Below are 27,214 nucleotides of genomic sequence, written 5' to 3'. Positions count from 1 at the left end.
GGGTGTCAGGGCTGAGGTGAACAGCTCATCCCTCACTGCACAGTTTTTATTTTTATTTTTTTGTGAGTATGTATGTTCTGCACCGTGGCAGAATTAAGTCCTACATGTGCTACAAACAGGGGTAGTGGGTGAAAGTAGGGCTGGGAGAGGCAAGCCCTCCCCCCAGCACCCTGAAACAAACAGTATGAACCCAGGGCTGGGGTGAGCACTGAGCTCTTCTGCCTTCGGAGGCAAGCGCTTGGCCCAACATTCCCTTTGTGGTCTTCCCAGTTCTTTGAGGACCCCAGCATATTGGAAGCCTTGCAGCGCTGACCTGGTGCTGTGCACACCTGGCAGAACAGAGAATGAAAGAATCCCAATCCTAATCTCAAACCCTTTACGCAGGATTTAATCAGTTCTGGCTCTGGAATAATTCCCAGTGGCCTTCATTTTGAAACTCTTCATTCACACCAATCATTCCTTGTTCCTGTAAATGCCATTCAATCAAGTAAGGAGAGGGACTAATTCCAGCCTGTGTCTCTGGGCCACACCTGTGACAGGGCAAGTGCTCATTTCAGTCTATCCCATTGTATTGTCTCTGGCTACTGAATTCCTTGCTTGCTTTTCCTTGCTGTCTCTGACCACCACCCCTTTCTGTGCCTAGCCACTCACTGCAGCAGCAGGAACAAGGGGGTGCTGTTAATTGCATTCTTGGACAATAAACTTACCTTGTTGCTGTGCCTGGGGGTTATAGATGTGAATATTTTGGCTATGTCTACACTACAGGGGTTTTGCGCAAGAAAATGTACAGTAAAACGGCAGAACAGAGAGCTTTTTGCAGTATAGGTATACCTCTTTCTACAAGGAATAACTCCTTTTTGCACAAGAGTTCTTGCACAAAAAGGTGTGTGTGGACACTCAACAGGGGTTTCTTGCACAAGAAGCCCCTATCGGAAAAAGCACAGGTGCTCTGATAGCCATTCTGTGAATGGTAATCAGAACTTTCTTGCGCAAGAGCGTCCATGAAGTATGGATGCTCTGTTGTGCAAAAACACATCACTTTTGTGATGCGCTTTTGAGATGGGGACATGCTTTTGTGCAAGAAGTTTTGCGGAAGATCTCTTTTGCAGAAAGCTTCTTGCGCAAAAAGCCTGTAGTGTAGACAAAGCCTTTGACTGCAGGGTGTTATCCTGTACTGCAGAAGGACAAAACCCAAGCCTAAGATCTGAACACACCTGATCTAAATTATGGGGCTAATCTCCCTGGAAGATACCAGACGTGGATTGCCCCCATAATGCTGGGTCAGTGGTGGTAAGTGACATTTGGCATTAACAGGTTCATCTCTCTCTTCTTCATTCACAGATTCCACATGTTTAGGAAGCTGCAAGTTCAAGTGTATGTTCAGAAAGGAATTGCTGAAAATCATGGGCGTTAAGAACCAATGCAGTAGGCAATGCTTCCCTTTCCTTCCTTCTGTTCTTTCTTTAGGCTTGTTAGTGGCATAACAACAACAATACCGTACATGGTGAGATCGTTACATGCACGTAGAAGACACCCAGCACAGTAGTATCCGAGGGCATGTCTATCTACACTGGGGAGTTATTTCAAAATAACTCTCCTTATTTCGAAATAACAAGGCCAGCATCCACAGTGCCAAGCCTCTTATTTTGAAATAACAGGCATGTTATTTCAAAAATCATAACTCTTGCTTGCATATGTCTAGACTACAAGCCTTCAAAAAAGCCTCTTTTGAAAGAGATAGTCTAGACATCCACAAGACTTTTTCGAAAGAGAGCACCCAGACCATCTGGACTCTCTCTTTCGAAAAAGCCCCGTTTGCAGTCAAGAACGCCTTTTTTTAAAAGAGCTCTTCAAAAAAAGGCATTCTTCCTCGTAAAATGAGGTTTACTGCTGTCGAAAAAACTGCCACCTTCTTTTGATTTAATTTCGAAAGAACATGACTGCAGTCTAGACGCAAGTGAATTTTTTTTGAAAAAAGGCCACTTTTTTCGAAAAAAAACAGTGTAGTCTAGACATAGCCCTTGTGAAGAGGAATAAACTTATTTTGAGGTGGTTATATTGGGAGTTATTATTTCAAAATAGCCTGGTAGTATAGACATAGCCTGAGTGCAATTTAAAAGATGTAAAACTCAGTGTCTTAACTTCTGCAAATAATAAACACGGGGATATCTTTTGTTGAAATCCTTTGGTAGAAAACTCTGCTCTTACAGATTTTTGTAACAAGGTCCTGTCACAAGAGTCCAAAATAACAATAACTTATAGTTTCTATCCAAGTGGTTTTTCAAAGTACTTTCGAGGCGCTTTGGTTTGAAAATTGGATCCACAATCACAGGCATCCCATGCTGAGAGATAAATGACTGCTGGGGTATGTCATCTGGGCATTTACTTTCCTCACTGCTGCGGTGTGCATCCAAATGAAGGCATCTGCATTTGGAAACTGGGTTCCGTCATTTCTCAGCTACTGCATATTCCAGAAAATGGGGAAGGTTTTTTGTCTAAACTGGTGAGTTTATTTAGGCTCTCAGCTTTATACGTTAGTTAGACTATTCATTCATATGGCTGAAGACCTTCCAAGTGGCACAGTACGTTTATATAAAGCTTTATTCGGTTTGCAATTGTTTTAATTTTGTAATCTCTTAGAATCAGACCTTCAGCTGGCATACATCAGTGGTGTGACAGTACACAGCAGTACACAGAGGAATACACAGGATTGCACTCTGAATCCCACTGAAACCAATATCAAAATTCCCATGGATGTGATCAGGTGCTATCTGAGTAATGCCAAGAGACTCCAAGTTCCCAGAGCATCAGAGGTCTTTGCTTTTGTTATGTTGCCTGGCAGAAGGGGGTCTAGAACAAGGAGTGAGCTGTTTTGGAGACTGTCATGGCATCACGGTTCTGTGCAGAGAAGTACCTAGCAAACAGTCTTAGGTAGAGCAGCTGAAATGACAGGGTATTATTTCCCAGCATCTCCTAATTATTCAATGCACTGTCCCACCCTAGGTTATTATTATCTGTTGGTACTATTATTAGAGGCCTCTGCTAAGATCAAGCCCCTATTTAGTCCTGGGGGAATTCTGCAACTCTTGCATGTGGAGCCATAGTGAAATTGCAGAATTCCCCCAGTTCTGCCCATTCCAATCAGTGCTGTATTAGATACCTAATAAGAGACAGTCCCTGTTACACAGACCTTGCAGTCTAGAATGATAATACACACAATGGAAGGGTTAAAAAAATCATTATCCCAATTGTACAGAAGGAGAACTGAGGCACTGAGAAAGTAAGTAACTTTCCCAGAGTCACACAGAAAATATGTAGCAGAGGCAAGAATGGAACCTTGCTCTCCTGAGTCAGATTCTAGTGTCTCACCTACAAGACCATCCTTCCTAGAAAGGCCAAAGGTTAGAACTGGGTCCAGTGATTGGTGGTATAAGAGACCAGCCTCGCCACTCTTGCCAGGAAATCATATTGTGGCCCTTGAAGAGGGGGTTAAATGGCAGAGCTCATTAGCTTTGCTCTGAACATCATTATTCTCCCCTGCCAGTTCATCAGCATCTGAGTCTTAGGATTTGAGAATAAGTACCAGAACCATGGCAAGCCCTGACCTGATTAGTTACCAGCCTGAAGCAGGCTGAATGTTTCTCAGGCTGAATGTTTCTCATTCCCACCCACGCAGCTCCTACAGTCCTGTCACCACAATTAATTTGTGCTGTTCCATTTCCTGGACGCCTGTCACTGAGAGCGGGGCCTCAGACCTGTCACTTTCTGCATGCTCAGTGAAATTCTACAAGCTTCAAACAGACTCATGAACATCTGCTTCAAAGCCTAGCAAGGGTCCATGTCGTAATAGAGAGGCTTAGTTTGTGCTCCCAACCTGTGCAAAACTCCGCCCAACTCCATGGTCCTGCATTTCTGGTATGAATAATTTATTTATAGGCATTTGTTATGGCCCATCTCTATAACAAGTGTTAATAAATCTATTCTTGCAACACCAGCTGAACTAGAGGTGCCATTTCCCATTTTATAGATGGGGAAACTGAGGCACAAACAGGTGACTTGACTTGCTCAAAATCAAGTAGGGATTCTGTGGCAAAGCCAGGAATTGAATTCAGATCTGCTGAGTCCCAGCAGAGTGTGTAAATCCTAAAACCTTGGCTCTACTCTAATCCTTGGGGATACCCTGTAAAACTGTTGCTGTCACTGAGTGCAGATGTAGGAGAAGTTTTTCCTATAACTCTCCACCCTGGTTCCAGTTGTTTTGATTTGTTATCACTCCCAAATACCTGACATCAGTTTAATATTTGATCCCTTCTCTATCTATAGACCATGCCCTGCTATTGAATAGACCAGACGATCAAATAGCATATGCGCTTCTCCATTTCTGGCTTCTGCTGAGCTGGTACTTTTGATAGACAAGACTCTGCTAACTTGACTCAAGTCTCCCTCTTTCTCATTCTTATAGCTGCTTCCAGCACATCTGATGTGGGGCTGGTGGATGAAACCAAGTCCAAAGGGAATACAACAAATAGTACAACAGACCCTGAAGTAGATCAGCCAGAAGTCAAGAAGGGAGAGGTGCCTCGGGGTCCAGGGCCGTTCTTTTACATTGGCGGGGCTAATGGAGCTGGCCTGTAAGTTATTCTTCTCCCACAGATTTTTAGATTTGTAGATTGTAAAACCAGCAGGGATTATGTTCGTGTGGTTGGACCAACTGCGTAACACAAGGCTTCTACACTGGCATGTTTTGTCCCCAAAACCTGCCTTTTGGCGACAAACCAGTGAGAGTGTTTACATGGCGATGTGACTTTTGTCAGGAAAAACACTCAGTTTTGGTGACAAAAAACTTCCACCGTGAGAGAGAATTTTGTCTTTTCCCCTCCCTTTATTGTTAACAAAGAGGCCAGGGTGGACTCTGCTGTTCGTTTTGTCATGAGAACTGGCTTCCTCCAGTATCCCACAATGCCTGCCCTGATGGCTGTGCTCAGTGTTTTGTGTTCTCTGCTGCCCTGTGGGCATGCCCCCCCACCTCAAAGCTCTGAGAAGCGTCTGACAGCTGAATGTACTGCTCCGTATTGGGAATAAACAAAGAACAAACCATTAGAATGTTCCTGTTCTGCACTGCTAGAAACACAGCAGCAGGCAGAGAGCAGCTGCAGAGGTGATGGCTGGAGAGACTGCTGTGCTGCTTTGACATTTCTTAGCATGAGAGCTCACACAGGAGCTCTGTCTTCCCACAACACAACACTGTGGGATGCTTTCCCACATGGCTTTGCTCTGTCTGTCGATGGAGGCTTGCAATGTGACCATGAAATGTCGACAATGGGAGACAGAAAAACTGGTTTGACTGGTTTTCACTTTTGGCAACTCTTGCACGATGACAGCACTTTTGTCACTGAACCTTCCCAGTGTAGAAATCACCTCAGACCCGCTCTCACTGCTCTCTTCAGCACCAAGCCCATAACTTCTGTTTAGCAATAGCTTGTCTTAGAGCAGGGCTACTCAACTTTGGAAGACCCGAGGGCCACAATGATATTCACAGCACATGCCAAGGGCCGCAACTTAAGTGTGGTTGCATAGACATGCAAATATATATGCAAATAGCTTTTTTCACACTGATGGGCATGAATACAAAGATTAAGGCAAAACTACACAACATGCAGGCCCCATTTAAGTCAGTTCTGCTGATATTAATTAAATGCAATATTTACCCGATTTCCACCCATATGACAGCACTTTTAATGAGCAATGACAGTCCAGGAATTTAACTACTAAAACATGTATCAACAGAAGACCATTACATTGACTTGCCGTTGTGGAGTATTTTCCCAGTGGAGGCTATGTTCAAAGGATCCCACCTGTGGGCCACATGTTGAGCCCCGCGTAAACCCAAACCACATGGTGGGCTGCAAACATGTTGAGTAGCCCTGTCTTAGAGGCAATGTTTAGCCTGCAGGCATCTTTCTGAAGAAGTTTTTCCAGGAGAGATCTTCTGGAAAAACTTCTTTCAAAAGAAAGTGTCCATACAGCAAAAGCACATTGAAAAAGTGATCTGCTTTTTCGAAAGATAGTGTCCAATCAATGTGGATGCTATCTCGCATTTAAGTTGAGATTACTATGGGACAGAGTGGCCACCTGGGCACCTGTGCTTTTTCCTGGAGGCCTCTTCTTTCGAAAAAAACCCCTCTTCCCCGTCCACACATGCCTTTTTCCGAAAGAGCTCTTTCAGAAAAAGGCTTCCTCCTCGTGGAAAGAGATTTACCACTGTCGGAAAAACCCCTCAGTTCTTACAACTTTCTGCTGAAAGAATGCAATTGCAGTGTGGATGTAAGTGTAGTTTTTCTGGAAAAACTCTGCACTGTAGACATACCCTTAGAAAGACCACCAGTGTTCATCTCAATACTGCAAGCAATGGAGAATCCACTCAGGCACTTGTTCCCATAGTTAACCATTGTCATTGTTTATAAACTGAGCCTCTCATTAGTCTGAATTTGTCTTGCTTCAACTTTCCAGCCATTGGATTTTGTTAGTTAGACCTTTTCCTACTAGCTTAAAAAGCTGTCTACGATCTGAAATCTATTCCCTTGCAGGTATTTGATTACAGCCTACAAAATCACCTCTTAGTCTGCTCTTTGATAAACTAAATGGAGTGAGCATCTGAAGATGCTCACTATAAGCTTTTCACCCTCCTCCCCCCCACAACCTCAAGTCCTTCTTGTAACTTTCTAATTTGTCAATGTTCTTTTTGAGTTCTGGGGACCGGAACCTAACACTGAGTAGGAGAAAACCTCGTCACACACTTTCCATGGGCTTTCCTAATTCACTCTTTAGTGCGAGAACACTGGGTTTACAGACACACTCCCTTGTTCCAGGAGTTACTTGGCTGTTTTCTCTTCCCCCTCATTTCTGAAGTCTTAGGTGGGTGGATTTCTTGCCAGGCCCCCCACAACACAGAAGATTCAGGTCTCCCACGAGTGCCATTTCCCTTCTCTTCTAATTGACATAACCCCATTTGATGCAATCAGTCTTCATTAACGAGGGCTGCACTACCGTCGGCAGCCCCTCTCAAAAACCCAATACAGCCTCACGTGTGTACGCGCTAATTCCCCAGCAAGGGGAGAAGAGAATTTGAATCCCACCATCTTTCCCACCTGTGGGGCTCGAGAGTGTTGCTGAGTCGGCCCTCTCGGGACCGTCGCAGGGAATTCAAGGCCTCTGAGCTCATTAAAAGCTTTTCTATGTTGTTCTTCATGCAGGGTGAGCGTCTACTGCCGAAGCAAAGGCTGGCAGCGTATCCATGACAACAAAAGGGAGGATTACAAACTGAAATGGTGCGAGACCAAGAGTCGGGAGACCTATTACAACTTCAAAGAAGGTAAGAGGTCACTGTGGCGGCAGGGAGAGCGAGGGAACACTGAGCTACGAGGAGGAGGCGGCTTTTGGCTCCTAGCAGGGCATCTTTGCAGGAGCGTAGGTGGAGCGGAGCTCAACTCGGAGCTGGTTTGTAGCAGCTGGGTAAAGATAACGTTCGAATTGCCTTTCAGCAAGAAGATGCCACGCTCATTGCTCAGACACCCTGGTGGTGAAGGAGGCAGTATACAGAGCTAGACCCAGAGCGCGAGCCCCACTTTGGTACTGCGATGGGTGGGTCGCCTTCTCCTCTGTGGAACAGCAAACTCCAGACTCAATCCAATAAGATAAACAGTGATCAGACCAGGCCATGCACCCCGCCTTGTAGGGAGAGATTAAAACAACACTTTGCCCAGCATTTCTCATGCCATTGATCCAATACATTAGGGCTGTGTCTAGACTGGCAAGCTGTCTACACTGGCCGCTTGAATTTCCGCAAAAGCACTGACGATCTCACGTAAGATTGTCAGTGCTTTTACAGAAATACTATGCTGCTCCCATTCGGGCAAAAGTCTTTTTCCAAAAAACTTTTGCGCAAAAGGGCCAGTATAGACAGCAGAGATTTGTTTTCCGCAAAAAAGCCCCGATCGCGAAAATGGCAAGTGGGGCTTTTTTGCGGAAAAGTGCATCTAGATTGGCCACGGACGCTTTTCCGCAAAAAGTGCTTTTGCAGAAAAGCGTCCTGCCAATCTAGACGCGCTTTTCCGAAAATGCTTTTAACGAAAAACTTTTCCGTTAAAAGCATTTCCGGAAAATCATGCCAGTGTAGACGTAGCCTACAGGTGTGTCTAGACTACAGAGTTTTGTCGACAAAAGTCCACTTTTGTAGACAAAACTGTACCTGCGTGTACACTGCCACTGAGTTCTGTGTGAACATAACGTTGATAGAACTCGGCAGTTTTGTTGACGGCGGTAAACCTCATTCTACGAGGAATAACACCTTTTGTCAACAGAGTTCTGTTGACAGAAGGCGTTATTGCGTCTACACTGTCCTTTGCATCTACACTCTCATGTCGACAAAGCGGCTTGCTTTGTCGACAGAACTGGATGTAGTCTAGACGCTCGTTGTCGACAGTATCTGTCGACAAAACTTCTGTCGACAAAAGCCTGTAGTCTAGACGTACCCAATGGGAGGGGAACTTAAGGCCCAGAGATGAATGCACCCCCTGGCTTGCCTGGATCCAGCCCCCAAGGCTCAAGGCTGGAGTACACAGAATCTACTAGCGTCAGCCCCCTTCAGCTCTGGTTGAAGCAAAATGCAGGACAATGTAGCACTTTAAAGACTAACAAGATGGTTTATTAGATGATGAGCTTTCGTGGGCCAGACCCACTTCCTCAGATCAAATAGTGGTCTGAGGAAGTGGGTCTGGCCCACGAAAGCTCATCATCTAATAAACCATCTTGTTAGTCTTTAAAGTGCTACATTGTCCTGCATTTTGCTTCAACTACCCCAGACTAACACGGCTACATTTCTATCACTATTCAGCTCTGGTGTGTGAGAGGATTGTGGGGAGAGGCTTTCTCCTTCTCAGCCAGGGGCCAGGTCAGTGAGGGGTTGGATTTTTTTATTTTTATTTTTTTTGCTCACTTGTGTGCAACCCCTGACTGATTTTTCTGTGGGTCAGCAGCCCCATCCCAAAAAAGGTTTCCCACCCCTCTGCACACCTGCTACAAACCAAGCTACTTCTCAGAATAGCCCCTTGCTAAGCCACTCCAGGAGACCAGGTGTATGTTACATCAATACGGCTGCACCTTTTGCGTAAGGACCTCCAAGTGCTTTGCAAAAAGCGGCCATTATTACTGTGTAACCCACACACCTTCTGGGTGGAGGGCACTGACCCCTCTAGTGGCACCATGGCCATTACAGAGAGCATAATGAGGCCTTAGCTGAGAGCCAGCTGGTGGGGGTTCGATTCTGCCGATCAGCATGACAAAGGCTATCGCAGCACGAAGGAAACTGAGGCACGGAGGAGCTAACTTTCAAACATGGGTGTGCTTTGTCCCTGATGAAGCAAGTTTCAGATTTGTTGATCTTGCTTTCCAGTTCTCCCATCTCTTCTCCTGGCTGGCCCCCTGCATTTGCTTCTCTGGTGCCTGGTCTCCTCTCCCCTTGGACATGCTGCTCAGCTACCTAGTCTTCTTCTCACCACTGGTAGATCTAGTTCCTGAGAACCTCTGTTCCTCCAATTTAGCAGGGGCCCCTCCTCCTTCCCAGTTGTAGTGATGAGTCTGAACACATGTGCTGACAGCAGAGAAATGAACCCAGCTAGCTCCTCACTGACTACCAGGTGCTCTACAAATTGCAGATCTGCAGCACTGGCCTTGGAGACCCTCGTAAGGTCCCACAGGGGAGAACTCAGATCCGTTGCCTCTCAGTCTCTTGCTCAGTGCTACACCTGACCTCTTTGCAAAGCCACACGGTGCTAGAGGAGGTGGCCTTGCATCACAAGCACCCCCACACTGAGACCAGGGGTCAAGCCGTCTGCTAACACAACTTGGTTTCCATCCCCTGAGATCAAGTGAGCTGCCCTGCTTGATGCCAGCTGAGAGCCTGGCCCTCAGCAGGGGGGGAGGGGAAACCCTTCCATACACGCTCGCTGCCCTTCACCGTGACCCCAACGTCAGAGAGAAATGCAGCCCATTTACAAGGCTTTAGCTACAGAGGGGCCCCGGAAAGCTCCATGTCTGAGCTCCGGCGGAGCATTCTGTAGCTCAGCGCCCTGGCCTCCAGTTAAATCTAATCAGGCTTCTTGGGGCCCAGCCAAATTCCCTACAGGAAGAGCATGAAACTAAGAATCCACAAAGGCTTCCTTCAGCCGGTGCCTTATCAGATTTCACCCCCAAAGAGAGGGGCTTTGTAGCACCAAGATATAAGCTGGTGGATGGGTTTCCCCCCAACCCTCCATCCAAAGAGCCCTTGTGCCTAATAGCAGCCAACCCCTCCCTCTTAAAGTCTGGGTGCTGGGGCATTAATGGCCTGCAGCTGGCCCCTGCTCTGCTAGCCCAACAATCCTCTGCAGCTGTGCTCATTCCTTCAGGCAGAGCCAGCTCAGGTTAACTCTTTCCCTGCCAGGCCCTGGGCAGGTCTGCATATGCCCCTGCAATTGTGCTGGTGACATCCGGGTCAGCTCCTGGGCCAGACTGTGCTGTGAAATCGCTATCCTACGGCAGGGGGCGTGGGAGGGGCCACACTACAGGGGGAGCTTTTGCAGGCTAGAATTCTTCCTGACCAGGGAGGAATTCTCCTGGGGGTGGAGTGTTGCTGCCCCTGAGCGCCGGCCCTCCCTGTGCTCCAGAGCTGCACGCTGTCCCACCTCCCCATGGTGCTGGGAGGGGACCGGCACATTGGCTCCCATGAGGGCAGAGCCTGGGCAGAAGAAGTGGGGCTTGGGACAGGGTTGAGGGCTTGCCTCCCCCAGCCCATCCTTCACCCACCGCCCATGTTCCTGACCCCTGGACCGCAGTTCCACCAGCCTTCAATGGGGGCAGAATGCCCTCTGGGGGTGCCACATCTCTGGTGCTGGGGGGCCAGGAAACATTGTGCCCCTGTCACCCTGGCACCCCAGCCCAGCATGCTCTGGTGCTGGGGGGCCAGGAAACATTGTGCCCCTGTCACCCTGGCACCCCAGCCCAGCATGCTGCCTGCTTTATGGGCTCATGGAGAAATGTGGGGGGGAGGAGAGGGAGAATAAAGGCTCCTACTCCACATTGGGCATCCTCACAGGCCGAGAGACAGCCTGGCCTGGGGTACATCACAGGGTTACTATTGCACTGTAAGTGGCAAGAGGCTGCTCCAGCGGGAGAGCAAACCCACTCCAGAACAAGAGGTGCTTGGAGGGAGAAGGAATCCCCTCTGGTCCCTCCCTTCTGGTTTCAGGGCTGCTCTCAGCTTCTTAGCGAGCCTTTGAGCAGATGGGGAACGTGGCTCTGCAGCCAGGAGTCACCTCGATGCCCCCGACCAGACGGTGTGGCCCATGCAGGCTGTTTTGTTTCCTAACGCAGGTGAACAGCTTCTGTACCAGATCCCCAACAATAAGGTCCTCACGACTAAGATTGGCCTTTTGAGCAGCCTGAGGGAGTACGAGCGGGTGATGAACAAGATCAGCACGAACCTGAACCCCAAGTAAGGGCACCACATCACGTCGGGCATTGCCTAGCCAGCATATAGACATGGGTGCCGCTTAGGGAAGGTGCCATGTAAAGGAGAGGCTGAACAGATGGGATGAGCAACCCTCCGGGAGAGATGGGCTTGTGCGGCCCCTCGTGGAAATCCTTGGTTTCTCCACCCCCTGGCTCAAAGTGACCTCCTCCGTGCTTATTCAGCATTTTGTATCTCCCACTCAGCCACGTGGATTAAGCTAGGATGGGTGGACAAGATCTGGCCCATGGACCAGATCTGGCCTGCCAAGCTGCTGGATCCAGCCCGCAGGTGCAGTGGAAGCCCCAGTCAGGCTCCCTGCCACCCAGGCCCTGGCAGGCTACTCAGAGCAGCCAGCTGCGGGGCCCTGTTTGTCTGTGAACAGCTGTGAGCCCGGGGAGAGAGGCTTCATATGCTGTGCCCATCCCCAGCACAATCTCACAGCTCCCATTGGTCGGTTTCTGACCAATGGGAATTGCTGGCTTAAAGACCAGGCAGCACGCAAAGTACTCTTTCCCCCTCCCCTTGGGCTCACAGCTGTTTACAGGCGCACATGGCCCCACAGCCGGCGGCTCTGAGCAACTTGCCGGGACGTGAAAGGCAGGGAACCTGCTGGGCTGCTGGTCAGGAGTCACTCATATAAGCATATCCTAGCCAAAGCCTGCTCTGGCACCTGAGCCCCTCCCTCCATCCAGCCCTCCATCCTCCCACTCCTGGCCCCTTACCCTACATAACCCAAACCCTCTGCTCCCCCTCCTATCCCCTTCCAGACTCTGAACCCCAGTCCCCTACCCCTTGTCACAATCCAAACCCCTACACCCCAGTCTCTGGCCTCAGGTCACAATTCCCTCTTTTACCCAAACCTGGCTGTGAGTGCTCTGCTAATCAGCTGGGTGGCATCTGAATCTCTCCTGAGTGGCCGCACAAGTGCCCAGCTTACATGGAACACTGGCATGGAGTCTTCTTTTTTTTTAACTTTGAAAAAGTACATTAGAGAAAAGAATTCTTCTTTTATCTATGCATGTAGAAATACCTGACCCAAAGGTAGCAGCTGTAATGAATCCCCTTGTTTGGGTAAAAGCTAGTGAAAAATGAGATGAGGACTCCCAAAGCTCTAGAGGGTTTTGTAAATATCAGATACAGCACATGACCACCTCAGATGCAGTGTTATTGGACCTACCGCAAATAACCTTTACCATGGTTACCTGAAACCTTCTCTGTCAGTTTGCAGCAGACTTAGTGTGCAAAGGGACATCCTCAAGGCCAACAGATATTCTATAGGGCTTAAGGAAACATTTAGCCTTGGATTAGCACATATTCTCCAGTGTTGCCTCCTGGGACTGTTTCCATTATTCAAATTTGGAGAAGTTCTAGTTTTGCCCAAACCCTTGTCAAACTCTAAAGACGGGGCCAAATGTTGGGAAAAAAACCCTCTTTTGCAAGACCCTTTAATTCCTTGTAAATCGAGGTTTACAGGGTCTTGCGAAAGAGGGTTTTTTTCCGACATTTGGCCCCATCTACACGGAGCCAAATAGCAGCAAAACCTCGTTCGCAAAAAGAATCAGAAAAAGATATGGAAATGCGAGAGCCATTTGTATATCTTCTTCCGGAAAAAAATGGCAGTGTAGCCATAGCCTAATAGTAAATATTTCTTTACAAGCTGCTCCGTGTTCTAAGTCGGAAAGAGCTTGATGCAATATTATGAGGGGTGCGCTTGAAACTCAGAGGTCTGATCCAGATTTGAACTTTCCCAAAAGTAGGAGCCTAGCAAGCTTGAGAGTCTGGCTCATCTCTAGAGGGAACAAAGAAAAAATAATTATTATTTTGAGTAAGAAGGCAGTTTTCCCCAATGGAAATAAAAGAGTGTAGGGTGAAAGACAAGGAAAAACATCCATAACCTACAACTACAGTAAGATGTGCACCCCATCTCTTGTCTGATGAGAATTCAGAAGGGAATGAATGGCTTAGGAAAGACTTTTTGTAGGGATATTAACCAGTTAACTGGTAAGCAAACCAATAAGCATGAGGCTTACCCATTGGGGCTGATAGCCTCGCTAGGACCCTAGGCAAGGTGTGTGTGGGGGGAGGCTGTTCCACGCCCCAGAAGGGGTGGGGCCTTTGGCAGAAGGGGCAGGACTAGGGCTAGGCAGTGCTCAGTGCAGCCCAGAGAGTGGCACCCCCCTCTCAAGCCCTCAGCGCTGCCTGGAGAGCACGATGCAGCCCTCTGGTGATGATTTAAAGGGCCCGAGGCTTCAGCTGCGGCTGCTGCCACTGGGCTCTCTGGGCCCTTTTGTATTGCCAGGCTCCAGGGCACCTGCCCCTTTTGCTCCTCTTGTCAGTGGGCCTGCGCTTTCTGGTATGCTTACCGGTTAACTGGCCTTTGCTGGTTAACTCCAGCAGCATCCAGCCATGCTGGGTCTGAGCAGCCCCAACATTGGCCAGGGTGGTGGGCCAAGCAGCGGGACTTGTTTAACTGGTTAACTGTTTTAACGTCCCAATTTTGGGGGTTTATGGTAGGTTCTCCCAGAGGATATTGAAGATGGAAGACTTCTTCCCAGAATCCTTTCGGCTGGACATAAAAGACGAGAAAGAAGCTTTCTTTGAACTCTACAAAGGTGACTGTTGGCCTTTGAACCTTAGCAGCCCATGGTGAGGTCAAGTGTGTTGAGAGAAATGTTGTTTTCTAAAAGGCGTCGTGATCCCAAAGTAATTATGAAAAAGCAAACAACGGATGAAAGACTTCCCTGCCCCCCTTTTAAATCCCCGCATCTGCCCCCTTCTTCAAGTACCTCAGAAATCCTTGGTGTGTTAGCAAGGCACCTCTCTCATCTGTCCAAGAATCAGTCAGGCTACGGCACCCAGCAGCTACTTCAGCCTGTCCTCTGAAATATCCCTAGCAGTCGAGAATGAACAGTAAATTTCCTGATTCCCCACGAATATCAACAGCGCGTGGGCGACTCATCTAGACCCAAACACTGCTGGCAGGTGGGCTATGCAGGGTATATGACCCACTCATCCCCATGTTTCTCTGACCTGTGGCCCAAAGGGAACACTGGCGTGGAGTCTTTTTTTTTTTTAACTTTGAAAAAGTACATTAGAGAAAAGAATTCCCTAATCCCCCTTCACTATTCAGATTCTTTTCGAATGGCCCAGTGACTTCTGTGTTCCCCACCCCTCTGTCTCTAGCTGTCTGTCAGCTGCCCTGTAGCTACATCCTTGCACAACACCCCGCCTCCTGGCTGCCCAAACCTTGGAGACAGGCTCTTGTCGGGTCCCAAGCATCATTTTTTCAGGCCCAATACAAACGTCCTCCCATACACATAACACAATTTGCAGCCTGGGCCATGCCCCACAGGGCTGTTAGGCCCTATGTAGGTAGGGGGCCCTGACTTCTGTCTTGGACTGCGTCAGACAGGCTCCCACCAACTTACTACCTTACTCCCTGACGTTTCCTTGGCCACCATCACTAGACATCATCCCTAGCGCTTTTGTTTGCCCGCTCGCTTCTCCAACACATTGGCAAAAGCACCCCGGAGGCCTGAAGCGAATGTACCCATTGGCCCCCAAGTCCGTTCTCCAAAGTCTATACTGTCAGGAAGACAGTGGATGGGGGGGATGGATAGCTCAGTGGCTTGAGCATTGGCCTCCTAAACCTAGGGTTATGAGTTCAATCCTTGCAGAGGCTATTTGGGGCAAAAATTTGTCAGGGATGATACTTGGTCCTGCTGTGAAGGCAGGGGACTGGACTCCATGATCTTTCAAGGTCCCTTCCAGTTCTAGGAGAGAGGCATCTCCATTAATTTAATTTAAAATTTTAAACTGCTGCAGCTGGAAAAAAGCCTGCCCCACTGCCATTTCTCAGCTGCTGAACGTGCAGCAGCCCGTAGCAAATGGGGGACTTGAACTCAGACCCCACAGCATAAGTGATTACCTGTAGTCAAGATGCTCCAATCGAACCTCCAAGTAACTAATGTACCCTTGCACTGAGCTACTACAATACACTGTATCAGTACACTGACCAGTTATCATGGCGGCGCTCAGACCAAGATGCAGAACCCACCTAAGGATCTTAAATGACACCAAATCTTGGGTGTGTTCGGATCTCAAGTTGGCCCTTCTTTATTTGTGAGAGGGGATATTTAAAGGAGCATGTTTCAGCGCTCAATTACTTAGCACATCAGGCTGACACACAATAGGAAATGCACAGCCTCCAGACCTAGCCTGTCATCTAACCAACCCTCGCTCGTCTGCAGACACACAGATTTGGATCTGCAAACCCACCTGCTCCAACCAAGGTCGAGGAATTTTCCTGCTTAAAAACCAGGCAGCGGTCAAATCGCTTCAGGCCAGGCTCCAGAGCATCGAGGAAGATCCTGTGTACAAGAAGCTGCCGTACAAGGCTCCCCAGGCAAGAGTAGTACAAAGGTAGAGAATGCAGCGGGTGGGCACTCCGTGGCACCCGGGTGGTGACAAAGGGGCAGAAGGGTGTTCACATGGCGCTGGTGCAGAACTGCCCATTGGAAGAGCTGGGTTACTCCTGCCTGTATCTGCCACAGACACGCTGGCGTGAATTGTTTTGCTTCTCTTGGCCAAATCCAGAGCCCCTTGCTCATCTCCTACTCAGATCTTTGTAAGGAAAACGCCCTCTGGCTTCAGCTTGAAAACTGAAAAGGAACTGGTTCCGGCACTCCCCTCCCCTTTCTCATCCATGCCCCTGAAGGGTAGGGATGTGAACGTATACCTGAGTACTGAGTTAACCGATGAGCCTCATGGTTACACTCCCCCCCCCCAGACTCCTAGATCTGTATAAGAGGCAGCAGGGAGGTGGGAGCTGGTGTATGTGAAGAGCCAGCTTTTAAGCTTGCTCCCGTACATGCTGGCTCCTGCAGAGCCTCCTCCCGCACTGATGCAGTATCATGGGGGGAGGGGCAAGGCACACGCACCAGCTTCTGTGGAGCTAGCTACCCCCCCCCTCACACACACACCTTCTGTGCTGCTGCCTCTGATACAGAGCAGTGCAGGAGGAGGGGGGCAGGTGGGAGATGGTGCTCGTGGGGAGCTGGCTTAAAAGCTGGCTCCCCACAAGCACTGGCTCCTGCCTCACCCAGCCCTCATGTAAACATGTAACTGCTGAAAATTTCAGTGGTTACACATTTATCCAAATAAACTCATGTTAACATCCCTCTTGACGCGTAGTGTTTCTAAAAGCATCCATCTGAGCACTGACATGTTTGAAATCACTTCTATGGGCCTGATTCAGTGCCCCAAGAATTCAGTGGATAGATTCCAGCTGCCCTTCATGGGCACTGAGTCAGGCCTTATGGATCATAACGTCACTTCATAGTTGTACCGCGGCTCACATCATCTCTTCAGTGCTGGGCTCGGACTCACTACATTGTGTGAGTAGGAGGGCTGTTTCTCAGGTGAGCCTGTCTGAACCCCTTCACGTCTGACATTTGGAGACAGACCACCGCTATCCAAGGGGAGATTTGAGAGGCTCTCCATCTGGCAGTGGAAACATGACTTCCCAAGGCCAGATGCTGTAGCTTCACACCTGACAAAAGCCTTGTAGAGAATCCGTTGAATGAGGTATTATCCCAGCGTGTTACGCCATGCCAAGATTTCACACCGCATACAGCGTTAGCATCTGTTCAACCCATTCTGTGCCTCCTCTCTATCTGTGGTACTCTGCCTGGTAGCTGTGTTTCTTGACCTCATACAGGAACTGCTACTGTACAGACTCCAAAGAGACGCATGCTTTCTTTGTAGGAACTTCATAGCTTTTTAAGCCAAAGCTCAGTGAGTCTCTGGCGACCAAATGGTATTGCTGTTTCCTTTCGATGTCTCTGCAAGTGGCATACTCCAGGGCATTGTGAAACCACCACATGGCTTCCTTTTGAGTAGCATCTGTCTTACCGGCTGCATCCCAGCATTCTTTGCAGCGTTGAATAACACAGCAGTGGCAGAAGGAGACAGAGATTAAAATCCTGATTAATCAGGTAACTGGTTAAGCGATAGGTTAACCCAACGTTTAACAGATTAACTGACTAAGCGGGATCCTGGGTGGGGGACCACTCCAGCCTGCAAGACTCCCAGCCCCATGTTGGCCCTGGGGCTGAGGCTGACGCCACTTGCAGGCTCTCTGCCCTAGTGCTGGGGATGCAGCTGCTGCCGGATCCCAACCCGTACTGGGGCATACCTCTGCCTGGAGCAGTCTGGGGATGGAGAGCTGCTCCTGGGCACCAGTTAAGTGGTTACCTATTCACATGCGTAGACTAGCAGAAGCAAGGGAGAAAGCTGTCAGGTGAGATTTGAGAAGAGCTGGAAAGCTGAGAAGTGAGCAGGTGCCAGGAGGAGCATCAGGCAGGCACTGCGGAGGAGCAAGCTCTTCCCAAGAATGGGCCCAGTCTCTGGGCAGGGGCGTAAGGACTAAGGACCTAAATTAAGAGATCTCAGTCTGCTAACTACCTACATACAATGAGTCGTCCCGTGGCATCTTATAGACTAACAAAAATATGTATGTAGTGTCATGAGCTCCCGTGGGCAAAACCCACTTCCTTAGATGACCTTGAGTGGACACTCATGAAAGCTCATGATACTATATATATAGTGATATATTTGCTAATCTCTAAGCCCTCATCTACACTAAGACGTTATTTCGAAATAACCCCCTTTATTGAAATAATAAGCAGAGCATCCACACTACCAAACCTGTTATTTCAAAATAACGGGCTGGTTATTTCAAAATCTGTACTCCTGCTTTCCTCAGGGAATAACACTTATTTTGAAATAGTTATTTCAGGAGTTATTATTTAAAATTTAGTTATTTTGAAATAATGTCCTAGTGTAGACATGCCCTCAGGTGCCACAAGACTCCTCGTTGGTTTTAAAGTTACAGACTCACTTGGCTACCCTTCTGAGACTTACCTACATACAAACAGCAGCCATGTTCACCAAGGTGACAAGTCTCAGAGGGGGAGCCATGTTGGTCTCTAGCTGCAAAAACAACAAGGAATATTGTGGTACCTTAACAATAGATTTATTTGGGTATCAGCTTTCCCAGGCATCTGCAACTGATGAAGTGGGGTTAGTCAACAAGGGGTGAGCTAGATTTCAAACTATCAATACAGTGAAACTCATACAAAAGGCCCTTACTTAGTTATCTCCCATGGAAGACACTGCCTCAAATAGTAGTGCCCAGAAATAAAGGAGGGATGTTTCAAAAGCTCTTAGCAATGGCTTTGCACCTAAGTTCCCACAGAAGTCAATGGGAGACATTTTAATAAGAGCAGAAACAGCCAATCCCGAGAGCCTGTGAAAATCCACACTCATAGTACTGTACACAATTTAGCTCCCTTTTTACTAGACACCCCTCTTAACCAGCCAGCATTTGTTGGTCCCTTGAATCGTCATGTAAGACAAGATTCATTCCATTTGGCTGGTGCTGCTTGAGAATTATTGTTATTGTTATTTATTATTTGCATTACTGTAGCTGTTATGAGCCCTAGTCTTGACCCTGGACCACTTACATTAGGTGCTATACAAAGATAGAACAAAATCTGATTCCTGTCCCAAAGAGCACAGACAGATCCAGATAAGAGTTCTTCATGTGATACATTTTCTACTCACCCTGTGTCCCCAGGCAACTCACTAAACTGTCCTCAATTCCCCATCTTTGAAATCAGGAGAGGAAACACTCAGCTCCCAAGTGACAGTCGGGTTGATTAATTCATTGATTTTTCTAAAGTGTCTTGGACTTCTTGAATGAGATGAACTACAGAAGTGCAAGATTTTGTCATTATTCATATAGGATGTGTCTACACAGCAAAGTTATTTCAGAATAACGGTTGTTATTCCGAAATAACTATGCGAGTGTCTACACAGCAATTCCGTTATTTCGAAATGATTTCGAAATAACAGACGGTTTATTCCGACTTCTGTAAACCTCATTCTATGAAGAATAATGACTATTCTCAAATAGCTATTTTGAAATAAAGCATGTATAGACGCTCCACTTCTGCTATTTCAAAATAGCCCCTTCACCAGGGCCATTCTAAGTTATTTCTCCTGGGGCTCTAAATCGAGATAGCACGTCTGCATTAGGGAAGCCTGCCTCGGACTCATTTTGAGGCTTCCCTGCAGTGTAGACGTGCTATTTTGAAATAAGCTATTTCAGAATAACTATTCCAGAATAGCTTATTCCAAAATAACTGTGCAGTGTAGACATATCCCCTATGAGCTGCAATTCACAGACACCCATCATGGTTTTCCTGGGGCAGCCTGGATTCTAAGTGTTTGTTTAGTAACCTGGAACCTAGTCTTCTGGGACACTTTAAGCATCCCAGTGACCATTACATCACATAGGCTATGTCTAGACCGCAAGCCTCTTTCAAAAAAGAGCGTCTAGACTACAACCTGTACTTTCAAAAAAGTAAGCCGCTTTTTCGAAGGAGAGCACCCAGGCAGTCTGGATGCTCTCTTTCGAAAAAGCACAGTTTGCATTATATAGTGCCTTTTTTCGAAAGAGCACTTTCGAAAAAAAGCATTCTTCCTCGTAAAACGTGGTTTTCCACGGTTGAAAAAACTGCCTCATTCTTTTGGTTTACTTTTGAAAGAATGCAGCAGCAGTCTAGACGCAGGTAAATATTTTTCGAAAAAAGGCCACTTTTTTTTTAGAAAACCCTGTAGTCTAAACACACCCATAGTGTGATTACCACATGACATGGTGTGATCAAGGTGTGGCATGCTCAGGATTACCACAGCACACCAACATGCTAATGGCATGACAAATTTATGATAAGGTGACATTTGCATGTTCCATCCTGATGGTGTTTGTCTGGCCCCACCATGTAATTGGGACACCTCTCAAACATTCTTGAATTATCTCTTGGCAGCTTTATTCCAGGAGGTCAAGAACCCAAAGCTCCAACCTGCCAAGCCAACTCAAGCAATTAGCTCATTTTATTTTTGTCCAACTATTATGATGAATCTCTCTCATCTAGTGGTGAATAGCCAGTCTGAACCGCCAGCTCTTCTGTATGTAGTGTGTAATTAGCTGGCTCATAGAAGAAGAGGAATTGATAGATTTGGATCAAACCCCAGATCCCTTTGTCCAGTATCCTGTTTCCCACAGTAACCCAGTACCACATGATTTAGAGGAAGCTGTAAGATCCCTGCAGTAGCACAAGTGGGGCAATCTGCCTTCTCTTCTCCACATTTGGTCTCATCCTATACTCATGGGCTATGTCTACACTGTCCCCATTTTGCGCAAAAAGTATGCAAATGAGGCAAAGCATGGAATATCACCATGCCTCATTTGCATAATTAATTAGGCTTGTTTTTGTGCAACCCCTCCCCCCTCTTGCGCAAGAGCCGTTCTTCCTGAAAAAAAGGAGGAAGAATGGCTCTTGTACAAGAGAGGGTTTTTGTGCAAAAGCCTCTTGCTGAAAAGCCTCCATGTCCAACCAGTTCTGAAGCAGTAAGCACTATAGTGGTTACTGCTACAACAAAGTAGCACCATTATTATGAAAATGTCAATAATTTTGTGAGCCACACTCAACCAGCCAAATAGCCACAGGTGCCAGTGGCTAGCATGTTGGACACCACAGTCACATACTTGAAGGCCAGAAGAAACCATCATGATCAACTCGTCTGACCTCCTGTACCTCTCAGATCATAGAACCTCCTCCCCCAGAGCCACCTGTAACAGGCCCATCACCTCTGGCTGAGTAACTGAAGTCCTTAAATCTTGATTTAAAAACTTCAAGTAGCAGCAAACCCACCCTTTATTTTAGGTCATATCAGTGGAGAACAACCTCAGGGGGTCTCATGCTGCAGAGAAAGGGGAAACCCCCACAAGGAGGAGGTTTATCATCCCGTCCAAAAATGCCAGTAGACTTTGGGATAGTTTTGTTATCCACATAAATGTCTACTCCCCTTCAGTAAGGAGGGACGGCACACTGTTCCTAAATGATACCACTCAGGCAAGGGCAGGGCATGAAGGGCTCTTTGTATTCAAATGCAAACTCTGTGTATCTCCAGTAAATATTAGTCACTCTTTAATCCCCTCCGAAATGTGGCATAAACTTGTATTCCTTTAATATTCAAATGCTCAGCTTCTCTTCTGGTCATTTCCTCTTTGCTTCCTCACAGTGCCCTCTGCTGTCGAGGCCCATAAAGAGAGGCTGGTTTAGCCTGTTCAATCAATGAATTTGCTTTGCAGTGTGTAAGTGGCACTACAGAATTTTAAAACCAACTAGAAAACTCAGCACGAACAGGCGAGGGGAGTCGGAGTTGTCTGAATGTGTCAAGAAATTTAATCTTTCGCTTTCTGCCTTCTGCAAGGTGCCCCTTGTTTGCAGCCACCGCAGAGCCAGGCAGAAAGGAAAATTTACTGTATTACCCGCTGCCTGCAATTCTCCTTCTGGGAACAGCTCTGAGCCCTACAGCAGGCATGTGTTTGTGTGTGTGTGTGTGTGTGTGTGTGTGTGTGTGTGTGTGTGTGTGTTGGGGGGGGGGGGGCGGGAGGGCTGGAAAACACAGTTATTCTTGCTATATTAGTCCCACTGAGCTGCTGATTCAGTCATCTGTCCAGAATGTCATTCGTAGATTTCAGAAGGAACCACTGTGATCACTTAAGCTACTGTTTCTCAACAACTGGCCCATAGATTGGTGCCAGTTTGGTCCCTGGTTTCAAAAAGGTTGAAAAGCACTGGCCCAGTCTACAGCTGGACAAATCACGGCCTGCAGCCCACGTCTGGCCCATCAGACCTTTTAGTCCAGCCCTCGATCTCCCGCCAAGGAGCTGGGTTGGGGACTTGCCCCACTCCGTGCAGCTCCCAGAAACAGCAGCTCTTCCCTCTGGCTTCTTTGCATAGGGTCGGCTAGGGGCTCTGCATGTTGTCCCCGTACGAAGCACCGGCTCAGCAGCTCCCACTGGCTGAGAACTGCAGCCAATGGGGGTTACGGTGGCAATGCCTGCAGATGGAGCAGTGAGTAGAGGTGCCTGGCTGCACTTCCATGTAGATCTGGAAAGGGGACAGGCTGCTGCTTCCCCCTATCCCAACCTCTGCCCCAGCCCTGATCCCCCTCCCACCTCCAACCCCTCATCCCAGCCTGGAGTACCCTCCTGCACCCAAGCCCCACATCTCCAGCCTCACCCCAGAGCCTGCACCTCCAGCTAGAGGCCTCACCCCTGCTCACATGCCAACCCCAATTGTATGCATATACGTGGCCTACCCTACAATTTCCCTACAGAGATGTGGCCTTCAGGCCCGGTCTAGTCTGATCTCCCTGCAGTGTGTAACCCACACAACTGTCCCACTTCATGACACTGAGACCACTTACAGAGAGAATAATGAGTCTGCTCTACAGCCTTAACAACGAGCCAGCTGGCTTTCAGTGCATTTAGTAGAGGCTCATGCACTAAGCTCCAGAGGTCCCAGGTTCAATTCTGCCCACGTGACAATAGCATAGGCCATAGAATGGCCCCAAAATAACCCTGGGGCAGATAGTTTAGAAAAACATCCCCTCTTGGTTTACAAATTTCCAAGGATGGAGAATCCATTGTAACCCTGGATTAAACTGTTCCAATGGTTCATTATCCTCACTGTTAAAAAAGTTTGCCTAAATTTGGTCTAAATGTGTCTAGCTTCAAGTCCCAGCTGCGGGATTGAGTCAGACCTCTCTCTGCTAGGCAGAAGATCCTATTATTACGTATTTGCTCCCAATGTAGATATTTGGAGCCTGTGAACCGATTACCCCTTAACCTTCTATTTGTTAAGCTAAACAGGCTGAGCTTTTTATCAGTATAAGGCAGGTTTTCTAAACCTTTAATCATTTGCCTGGCTCTTCTCTGAATCCTTCCCCATGGGAGTTAGACACACAAATACTTTACTGAACCTGGATCTTTGTTTTTAATGGGACTTGCTGTTGCTCAGCATCTCTCAGGATTTGTCCCAGTGTACATATAATATAGTGTTAGCACTGCTGTGTGCCTTAGTTATTTGGGTGAGAGGCAGAATCTGTAGCATGGTAGGACTGAACAGTGACGTCTCTATAAACAAATGTTAATGTTGCTGCTAAAAGCAATCAGAGCTGGGGGACAGGAATGGGCTGAGAGTTGAAGTGCTGTCAGTTATGGAAAATAACTTTCTATGGCTGCTTTGGCCCCAGAACTTTTTTCTTACCCCCCTGCTCTATTCGCAAATTAAAAGATGGGTGTTTTTCTAACTGCCTACCTCGCAAACTCAGCCTCATGGCTCAAAGTCTTTCTTTCTCCTTCATACCTAGTCAGCCTATTTGACAGGTCTGTTGACGATGCCTGAGCCAGAAGAGAACCTGGTTCAAGTGCACAGTTGAGAGGTGCTAATATGCTTTTGTCACTAAAGTCAGCAGCTCCAACATGACTCTGAGCACACAGACAAGGTGTGGATCAGAGGAGTCACTTTTCAGAGCAGAGGGGGAGAGAGAGAGACAAGGTGGGTGATGTAATGTGTTTTAGGGGACAGATTTCTGTTGTTGAGAGAGGCAAGATCGAAAGCTTGTCTCTCTCACCAATGGAAGTTGGTCCAATCACCCAGCTTGTCTCTCTACTATCCTGGGGCCCACGTGGTTACAACTCCAGTGCATTCTTTAAGGGACAGAGTTATTTACACCCAGAGGGGCCTGCACTCCCCACTGAAACCATTCTCTCATTTGACTCCATTGGGCATTTGCCAGAGCACAGGTGACTGAGTCAGGCATACGGGTCAACAGCAGTGAGCGGGGAGGGAAATATGGAACCTGAAAGTTGCAGTTTGAGTGGGTCGCTCAGGTTTGTTCTTCAGCTTTCAGCTTCTCTGAAACATTCTTGTGGGGTAGCCACTCACATCCGTGGATTTAAAGCCGTCCTAGTGGAGCAATGTGATCAGAGTCTGATCCTGTGTCAACTGAAATCAATGGCAGTGCTCTGAGCCGTTCCGCGATGTCACACCTTGCACTGTCGCCCTGGCAGGTATATCCAAAAGCCTCTGCTCCTCGAGGGGAAGAAGTTTGATGTCCGTTCTTACTTCCTCATTGCCTGCACAGTGCCATATGTGTTGTTTTTTGGCCATGGCTACGTCCGACTTACCTGCACCCGCTACGATGCCACTTCCGATGACCTCACGGCACATCTGACCAATCAGGTAAACTGACCAATCTGACCAATCAGGTAAATTGAAAATGTATTCTTCTCTCTGATTGGAGGGTGCCAGCCTAGTAAAATGATGGCCTCTATAGGTCGCTAATGTCAAGTGGGGAAGTTGTTTCAGGCACATGCTGGGAGGCAGTTCTGACAGAGATGAGACTCCGGCCAGCAGGGAGTCTGGCGGGGCTAAAGATGTGGTTCATGAGTGTGTGACCCTCGCGCTTTTGCTGGCATAGGAGAGGTCAGATCAGGATCACAAATGCATCCTGCAAGGCATGATGGCCAAATGGACAGGGTCCCATTCTCTGCCACTGTCCTGCTGGGTGATCTTTAGGGAGACGGTTCCCTTCTCTGGGTCTCTTGTCCCTTAGTTTGTCTTGTGGAGGCAGATTGTAAGCTCTTCAGGACAGGGGCAATACGTCCCATGGGCCTCGGTTGCTGGTGCTACCATAATTCAAATAACTCATAACCATGCAGCATGCAAAAGTGTCCTTAATAGAGCACGTCTCTCACTAGCTCTTGGGATTAAGCCTTGATCTTTGCCAGCTTTGCTATCTCTGAGTGAGATCCTTGGATTGGGCCCTATTATCTTTTCTCACCCCCTTTCTGGTGAGTTACAACCCAGACATTAGCCAGAAGCTCCCAGTGACTAGAGAGGCAGAGGCATAGGAGGGGGGACAAAGAAAGCTACTGGGACTTTGGGAGGAAGGGATGAATCGGATCCAGGCTGGAAAGGGGCATCCTACAGCCATTCCTATGGCATTTCCATAGCAGCTATATTCCTCTGCCCTCTACCCCGGCTTTGGTGCCCTCTTGGCCCTGTCCCCTTACCCACCCTGGCAGTTGTTGCTCTTATTTCTGCCCCTTCCCTGGGATGGGTGTCTTTGCCAGCACCCACAGAAGCCAGAACCAGGCTGAGGCAGGGAGTCCTAGCTGCTCCCTGGAGGCTGGCCAGTAGGGTTGCCAGGTGTCCGGTATTGATCCGGACAATCTGGTATTTTCGCCTCCTGTCTGGTAAAAAAAATTCAGAAAATATCAGACACTTAAAATGTCTGGTATTTTCTGACTTTTTTTCCTAGCCAGGAGGCGAAAATACCTGACACCTGGCAACCCTAGCATCCGACCTCCCCCACTACCCCGGGCCCTGACACCCCCAGTCCCCCGCCGCCAGACTCCATGCTTACTGGTTCCACAGGGAAGCTAAGTTCTGGCTTGAACAAGAACACAAAATGGCCGCCAGCAAAAAGCCTAAAGACCAAGGGGAAGCAATGCCTTCCCTGCGTCTTAGTGCTCAACCTCGCCCCTGTTCCTATCCCTATTCTAACTCTGCACTCGCTCTGAAAGGGGCCATGCTGTTTTATTATTTCTTTATTTATTTATTTATTTGCTTAATAAGTCTTGGAGTCCTTTTTTTTTCCTCAACAGAATTTTTTCCCCGGTGTTTTTTTTGGGGGGGGGAGGGGTATTCGGTATTTTTGGTTCAACCATCTGGCAACCCTACTGACCAGTCTCAAGTGCAGCGGTGGCCGGTCCAATCCCTCTCTCCTGGCCCTGCTTTCATCTCTTCCTCCTCTTTCCTCCCATGCGTGTGGGGACAGAACCCAGCCAGGTGCCGCTCGAATCCCCACAATGTGTTGTGAGGCAGTAAAACTGTGGGTGGGGTAGAGGTCTGGAAATGTTGGTTTCCCTCTTCCATTATTTCTACCCCCTTCCCCCGCCCACCTAGTTCCACTGCTCCCGACGATCCCCTGCTCAACGTACCCCAAGTAGCTGGTGGAAGTTTTGCTTCACAGAAGGCCCACGACAGCTGGGGGGACCCCGGCAGCCAAAAGGAAATGGAAACGTGGGGAAGACATCTCAGGGAAGAAAGCTGTTTTGCCTGTAATGTGCGTGCTCCCTCCAGAGGAACGGCGCGTTCCAAAGCACTGGGTGGGTGATTGCCCTGGCTCACCCACTTTGGTTCTTGCGGGAGTTGTATTGTTATTGCAGAAGGGCAGCTCAGGACATGTACTCTAGCCCCTTTCTGCAGCAGACGCTATTAGCAACCTGCCGCTTGTTTTTCTGGAACAGAGTTGTTTGCTCAGCTAGAGGGCTGTGCACAGGGGAATTCAGGTGCTCAGGTGAGACCCTCTGGCACATCTGACATCAAACAAGGGACAGGTGTTTATTAGCAGAGCATCAATTACCTAGAAACCTGTCGGGAAGAGGGGGAAAGGTAACTCACCTGAGCAGCTGGCAACATGTAGGACTTTTTTTTTTTTCAAACAACACTTGATTCTGCCCTCGTTTTCCTTCCGCCTCCAGCCCAGAAAGCCGGCCATTTTTCTCTTGTATGTTTCAAATGTCAAGCAGAACCATTTCCCACAAAGCACTGCTATGAAAACCTTCAGCACTTGGATAACAAAGTAGCCTGTTCCCCTTGCTGCAATGACCTTTATGTTGCTAACACCAGCACATTTTGGAGCTAGCTCTAATATATAGCTTAAGACAGAAAGTGTAAT

General features: G+C 48.0%; 1 protein-coding gene across 3 annotated transcripts in view; it reads left to right on the top strand.

The window, feature by feature from the left end:
• Positions 1-27,214, top strand: part of TTLL10 (tubulin tyrosine ligase like 10) — a 200,565-nt gene that overhangs the window by 156,819 nt on the left and 16,532 nt on the right. For all 3 annotated transcript variants that reach the window (XM_075906188.2, XM_089773092.1, XM_075906191.2), the window contains 6 exons: positions 4,463-4,631; positions 7,254-7,372; positions 11,410-11,530; positions 14,063-14,160; positions 15,799-15,970; positions 24,540-24,711. In XM_075906188.2, coding sequence (XP_075762303.2) covers positions 4,463-4,631; positions 7,254-7,372; positions 11,410-11,530; positions 14,063-14,160; positions 15,799-15,970; positions 24,540-24,711 — 851 coding nt within the window. The remainder of the gene's footprint in view (positions 1-4,462; positions 4,632-7,253; positions 7,373-11,409; positions 11,531-14,062; positions 14,161-15,798; positions 15,971-24,539; positions 24,712-27,214) is intronic.

Source organism: Pelodiscus sinensis, chromosome 24 (assembly GCF_052426305.1).
Source record: "Pelodiscus sinensis isolate ZL-2025 chromosome 24, ASM5242630v1, whole genome shotgun sequence".
Classification (NCBI taxonomy): domain Eukaryota; kingdom Metazoa; phylum Chordata; order Testudines; family Trionychidae; genus Pelodiscus; species Pelodiscus sinensis.
The sequence above is the reverse complement of the archived record's forward strand: the minus strand, read 5'-3'. Positions and strand labels throughout refer to the sequence as shown.